Raw genomic sequence first — 6,726 nt, 5'->3', positions numbered from 1 at the left:
AGTGGCTAATTGAATGGTTACTGACTGGCTGACTGCTTGGTTGTCCGACTGGCTAAAACAAGGGGTGACTACCTTAATCGTACCTGACTGGCTATGTGACTAGTTAACTGACTTAGTTACCGACTGGTAACTGCGTCGCTACTTGAGTGCTGATTAACTGGCTGACTGAGAGGTTGACAAGCTGAATGGTGTTAGACCAGCTATCTAAGCAGTTAACTAAGTTGCTCACCGAGTGGTGACCTGGAGGCTATTTTAGTATTGATTGTCTCTCTTGTCGACTGACTGAGTGACTGACTGGGTCACTGACTTAGTGGTACTTGAGTGATTATTTACTTGGTTCACTTATTTGCTCAGCTAATAGTTTACTGATTCACTGGTACCTAACTGGATATGTGACTGGTTAAGTGACTTGCTGACCGACCAGTGACTGCCTTTTTCATTGACTGGTGACTGACTGGCTGGTTGAATGACTGGATGACTAAATGGTTGACTGGCTCAGTGGTACTCGACTGGCTAACTGACCTTTTAACTGAGTTGCTGACTCACTAGTGACTAGTTGGCCTACCTACTAGTCACTCACTGGCTGGATGACTTATTGTATGACTGAATGCTTGACTGACTCAGTTGCACCACACTAACTATCGGAGTAGTTAAGTGACTTGCTGACCATCAATTAGCCCGTCGTTTATCAGTCAGCATTTCAGTCACTAGCTTATTAATTACCAATTCACCAATCGGTGAAGAAGTCACTTAACTACTCCGATAATTAGTGAAGTGCAACTGACTCAGTCGAGGTTTCAGTCACACAATAAGTCAACCAGGCACTAAGTGACCAGTAGATAGGCCAATCAGTCACCAGTCCGTGAGCAACTCAGCTAACAGATCAGAGAGCCAGTGAAGCACCATTGAGTCAGTAAACTATTTAGTCATCCTGTCGGTAAACCAGCCAGTCAGTCACCAGTCAGTGGGTGAATTAGTCACTTATCGGTCAGCATGTCAGTTTACCAATCAGATGGCCAGTCAAGTAGCGGTGAATCAGTGAACCATTTACTCTACAAACCAGTTAACCAAGTAAATAGCATACCAAGTACTTTTACGTCAGTCAAACAGTCAGTCACCCAGTCAGTCAACAAGCGAGACAGTCAACACTAAAATAGCCTCCAAGTCACCACAAGATGAGGACTTCAGTTAACTGGCTAGATAGCCAGTTTAGTGCCAGTCACTCAGGACTCGATTACCCTGGCAGTCACGAGTCGGTAGCAAAGTCAGTTAATCAGTCACATAGCCAGTCAGGTACCATTGGGGTACGCAGCGTTTCAGACAACCACGCAGTCAGCCAGTCAGTCACCATTCAATTAGCCACACAGTAACGAATCGCTCAGCAGGTCAGTTAACCAGAGAAATATCACTCAAACAGTCACCCATTCAGAGAGCCAGTTAGTGAAACGGCCGGTTAGGCCATCAATCACCCGTCAATTAGCCATTCAATCTCAAGTCGGCTAGTAAATTAGTTAACTAGTCAGATAACAATTTAAGTAGGACTGGGTTACTCAAACATTCAGACAGCGAGTCAATAAACCAGCTAGTGAGCTGGTCAGTCACGACTCAAAATACGACGCAGTCGCCAGTCGCTTGGCAAGGCGGTTGACCAGTCTAGTAACCAGTCAAGTACCACTTCAATTATTCAGTCATCCAGTCAGTCCACCAGCCACTCACCCAGCCTTTCAGTCGCAAGTCGGTATGAAGGTCAGTCAACCCATCAGTCGACCAATCAAAGAGGCCTCAGGAGACAATGTGTCAGTCAACTAGTCAGTCTGCTGGTCAGGTACCACCGACGAAGTCGACCAGTCAGTCTGCCAGTAGGCCAGTCACCACTTTGTTTATATTTTTTACTTGTTTATTAAGTCAGTCACCAGTCAATTAGCAAGGTGGTAAGCCAATTAGTTAGCTAGTCACTTGTCATTAAGTTGGATACTAATTTTGCCGTGCATTCAATAATGAGTCGGCAGCCTAGACAACCATGAAGATACACAGTTGGATACCAGTAATTCACTCAAACACTCAGTGAACTAGTCACTAAGCCAGTCAATAACCTATGGGTCAGCCAGGTAGCGTACGCGTTTGTCAGATGGTTAAGTACTAGCAAGTTTGTCAATCAGTCAGTCACCCGGTCACTTAGCGTGCAAGTCAGTAACCACTCAGTTAGTCAGTCCATTTCCTGTTGCTCAGTAAGATAGTCAACAAGTCAGTCACTCGGTCAGGTACCAGTGATTAGGTCAGCCCATCAGACGGAAAGACAGTATTTACCCACTAATAAGTCTGTCAGCAAGCCAATCACCCAGCCAGTCAGACAGTGATTTAACCAGTCAGTTAAACAGTCGCTCAACCAGAAAGTCAGCAAGTTAAGTACCAATCAATGAGTCAGCAGGGATGTCAAAATCTCAGGATTCCCATTAAGCCAGTCACTCGCCGGACAATAATCTTGAAGTCGTTCAGTCAGTCAACCAGTTAGGAACCCAGTTAGTCAGCCGATCAGGAACAAGTCGCTCAGTCAACCGGTTAGTCAGCAGATCAGGTACCGGTGGGTTAGTCGACCGGTCGGCCACAACGTCACCAATCGCTCATAAAAGAAGTCAGTTAACTGGTGAGTCAACAACTCGTCAGAAGTTTAGTTAACCAGTGAGCCAACCACATAGGCAATCAGTTAATAGCCTGGTCAGCTAGTAGTGGGTCATTCAACCAATTAACTAGTCAGTGACCAGATAATTACACAATCGTTTCCCGGTCAGTGCGTCCGTCAACAAGTCAGATCGCGAGTAGGCTACCAGTGATTTATTCAATCAGTCAGTCACCAGTTAAAGGCTCGGGAACATTTAACTCAGTCAGTCAGTTAGATACACAGTATCCCGCGCACGTACCAACCAGTTAGTTCACAAGTCCATCACCAGTTAATTAGTTCGTCGGTAGTCGGTCACCATGTCGGTCAACAAGTCGGAGAGCTAGTGAGGCACAAGCGAGTCACTCAACTAGTCAGTCAGCCGGTTAGGTATCAGTTACTTAGTTTACCTGTTATTCAGTTAGTAACCATTAACTCAATCAGTCACTCAAGCAGTTAGATAAACAAACAGTTAGCCAGTTAGTCAGCCGTTGGGGTACAAGTATGTAAGCAAGTTAACAATCGGTCAGTTAACCATCAGTCAATAACCAGTCAGTTCCCACTCGGTTTACATCGCACTCAGGCAGCAAGTCACTTAACCTCTACGAAAGCCAGTCAAGTACCACCAGCCAGTCATCCACTCAGTCCACCAGGCACTCAGCCAGTTAGTCACCAGTCCATCAGCAAGTCAGGTAACTGGTTAGATAGCCAGTCCAATGCCAATGAGTCAGCCGGCCATTCAGTCACTGACTCAGTCAACTAGCCATTCACCATCTCAATCACCATTCAGCTAAACACTTGGTCGTCGGTCGATCAGCAACTCAGGTAACTAGTCAGACAGCCAGTTAAGTACCATTGAGTCATGCAGTCAGCCCACAAGACACAGCCAGTTAGTCACCAGGCTAGTCGGTTAGTCACTCAGTCAGGAGTTGGTCAGCAAGTTAGTTAACCGGTTAGATAGCCAAGCAAATACCATTATTCACTGCGTCAACCAGCCAGTCAGCATCTCAATCACCATTCAACTAGGCACTTAGTCAACGTCGCGCACCAAGTTAGTTAAGAAGGCAGATAGCAAGTCAAGTGCCACTGAGCGAGTCAACCATTCATTAACCGAGTCAGTCACCCAGCCAGTAGGCCAGTCAGTCAGCAGTCTATTACGCGCGACTAATTGGGCAGGAAGTCGACTAGCCAGACAGATAGCCAGTCAAGTACCATTGAGTACATCAGTCGTTTAATCAGCCACTCAGTCAATAAGTCACTTAATCATTAGTTAACTAGCCGATCAGTCACCAGCTGTTCAGTAATTCAGTTAACCAGTCAGATATCTAGTCCAATACCAATAAATCCGTCAACTTTTCAGTCAGCTGGTCAGTCAATCAGGCAGTCAGCCAGTTAGTCAGCATTCAATGAGTCATTCCCTCACCAGTCGATTCGCAGGTCAGACAACCAGTTAGATAGCCAGCCAAGTAACACTTGGTCAGACAACTTCTTAGTCAGTCGGCCAGTCAACCAGCGAGTCAGTCACTAGTCAATTAGCCACTCAGTCACCAGTCGGTCAGCAATTAAGTTAGCCTGTCAACTGCCAATGTTTCAGTCATTTAACCAGTCACACACCCAGTTAGGTACCAGTGAATCAGTAAACCATTAGCTGAGCAAATAAGTGAACCAAGTAAATAATCACTCAAGTACCACTAAGTCAGTCACCAAGTCAGTCACCCAGTCAGTCGACAAGCGAGACAGTCAATACTAAAATAGTCTCCAGGTCACCACTCCGTGAGCAACTTAGTTAACTAGTTAGATAGCTGGTCTAATACTTTTCAGCTTGTCAACCTCTCAGTCAGCCAGTTAATCAGCACTCAATGAGCCACGCAGTCACCAGTCGATAATTAAGTCAGTTAACTAATCACATAGCCAGTAAGGTACGATTAGGGTAGTCAACCCTTTATTTAGCCAGTCAGACAATGAAGCAGTCAGCCAGTCAGTAACCATTCAATTAGCCACTCAGTAACGAATCGCTCAGCAGGTCAATTAACCAGACAAATATTACTTTAACAGTCACCCATTCAGAGAATAAACTGGTCAATCGGCAAGTCAGGCCGTCAATCACCTGCGCTTTGTCAACTTCACTGGTTACCAGTACAACATCGTGTTCATTTTTAGATCATAATTTTAACATTTAAAGCTATTCCTGGATGGGCGCCTAGGTATATCATTGAAGTAATTAACATCAAGCCTAGATGGTGAAGATTTGCATAATATGGCGGATGGACACGTTTTCCTAGCTCCGAAGGCTGATCGCTTTATCTCCAGGCCGCGGCTTGTTAGGACCAGTTCCTTGCCTGATTTGAGTAAAGTACACACTGACTCAACTCTGGTAGTCGCTGATAAGATTAATAACGAGAATATGTCTACTTCTGTACCCGAATACGGTTCGCTTTCCTCGTCCTTTGAAATGAGCGAAATGGCTGCTATCAAGAATGCATTAAATGGACGGTCCATCAACTCCCTGAAGGTGAAAGATCTAAGGGACGAACTTGAAAAAAGAAAGCTTTCTAAATCTGGCAGGAAAACTGAGCTGGTGAAAAGACTCAAGGAGTCGATTTTGTCAGGATCTGGTGAAATTCAAATTCCCCGCCAGAATGTCAACCAACCGTCACCTCGGCCTTCGGCTGTTATAAACCTGGACGACACTAGCAGCAGCCCAGAACAACAGAGTCACATATGCAATGGCTACAAATCCCTTAAAGATCTATACGACCGCTTGGAAAATGAGGTAAACAAACTCAAAGACTCGTATAGATCTCGATTAACGGACAGTAGAGAAATACAGTCAACCTGTACATCATGTCAAAATCAACAACGGATACAGGAAGAAAATCGCGCTCTGCGAGAGCAACTTCAGCTAATGAAGGGAAATCTAGATAAAACAAAAGAGGAGCGAGATTCCCTGCAGATGGTAGTATCATTGCTAAGCAAGGAGCTATATAACTTTCGCCTTGACAGCAAGGAAGCTTTTAAAGAGTCGCCTTCGGTTGATCCTAAGGTGTCGGATACAAAATGGTCGGATACAAAGGCGGACACAAAGCAAAACAATGGATCATCTAAATCTCAATCTTCCAAAACAACGAAGAATCACCAAAGCAAATCGAGCAAGAAAAAGCCGCCAAACAAGAGTTCTCACAACAGCTCTAATACTCTTAATCACAACCAAGAAAGATCCTCGCCGACCACCGTCATTATTGGCGATTCAATTATCAGAAACATACAAGGGTGGCAATTAGGGAAAGAAGTCGGCCACCGGGTTGTTGTAAAGTCCTTCGCGGGAGCTACAACAAGTGATATGTCACATTATGTGAAACCAACACTGGACAAGAAGCCGGACCAGATCATTTTACATGCTGGTACTAACGACCTTGGAAAACTATCCCCAAGCGAAATCGCCGATAACATCGTTGACCTAGCGAGGGAAATTGAAAGCTCCACGGACGCACAAGTAATAATATCAGAGCTGGTCACAAGAGCGGACCTCTCAGATAGCGGCGATGTTGATGCAGTCAACAAAAGGCTTCGAAAATTCTGCAATCAGCGACAGTGGCACTTCATACTCCACGATGACATTCACTCAACGGACTTAAATAGAGGAGGACTTCATCTTGGGGAGACAGGTATTGCCAAAATGTATAACAACTTCGCGAATAAATTACATGAATGTAGTTGACCTACTGGCCGTCTGTTCAATTCAGAGCGTAAGCGCGACCTTGGAAATCCAATCGTTTCTCACGAATTTCTCCCGCCCAAACGAGGCTTTAAATTGGCCTCGCTAAATATCAATAGTCTTTCTGCACACATTGATGAACTAAGAATTTTGCTTTCCGACAGACCTATCGATATCTTAGCCATAAATGAAACTAAATTGGATGACACAATAGGCGATAATGAAATTCATATCTCTGGCTATGAATCTATTCGTAGAGATCGCTCTACTAACGGTAGGTCTGGAGGGGGTGTTTGTTTTTTTATTCGTTCCGAAATCAATTATTCTGTTCGCTCTGATCTAATATGTGAACAAA

The 6,726-nt window shown here is 44.8% G+C and overlaps 1 protein-coding gene across 1 annotated transcript; it reads left to right on the top strand.

Moving 5' to 3' along the window:
• The first annotated feature begins 4,907 nt into the window (after positions 1-4,907).
• Positions 4,908-6,436, top strand: LOC148722128 (uncharacterized). The gene has a single exon (XM_088736661.1). The coding sequence runs from the start codon at positions 4,914-4,916 to the stop codon at positions 6,372-6,374; it is 1,461 nt and encodes a 486-aa protein (XP_088592787.1). The 5' UTR covers positions 4,908-4,913; the 3' UTR covers positions 6,375-6,436.
• The last annotated feature ends 290 nt before the right edge of the window (positions 6,437-6,726 follow it).

Source organism: Stylophora pistillata, chromosome 10, assembly GCF_964205215.1.
Source record: "Stylophora pistillata chromosome 10, jaStyPist1.2, whole genome shotgun sequence".
Classification (NCBI taxonomy): domain Eukaryota; kingdom Metazoa; phylum Cnidaria; class Anthozoa; order Scleractinia; family Pocilloporidae; genus Stylophora; species Stylophora pistillata.
This window is presented reverse-complemented; position numbering and strand designations above follow the sequence as displayed.

Coding starts and splice junctions, on each gene's coding strand:
- LOC148722128 (XM_088736661.1), top strand. CDS start 4,914: ATGGCGGATGGACACGTTTTCCTAGCTCCGAAGGCTGATCGCTTTATC.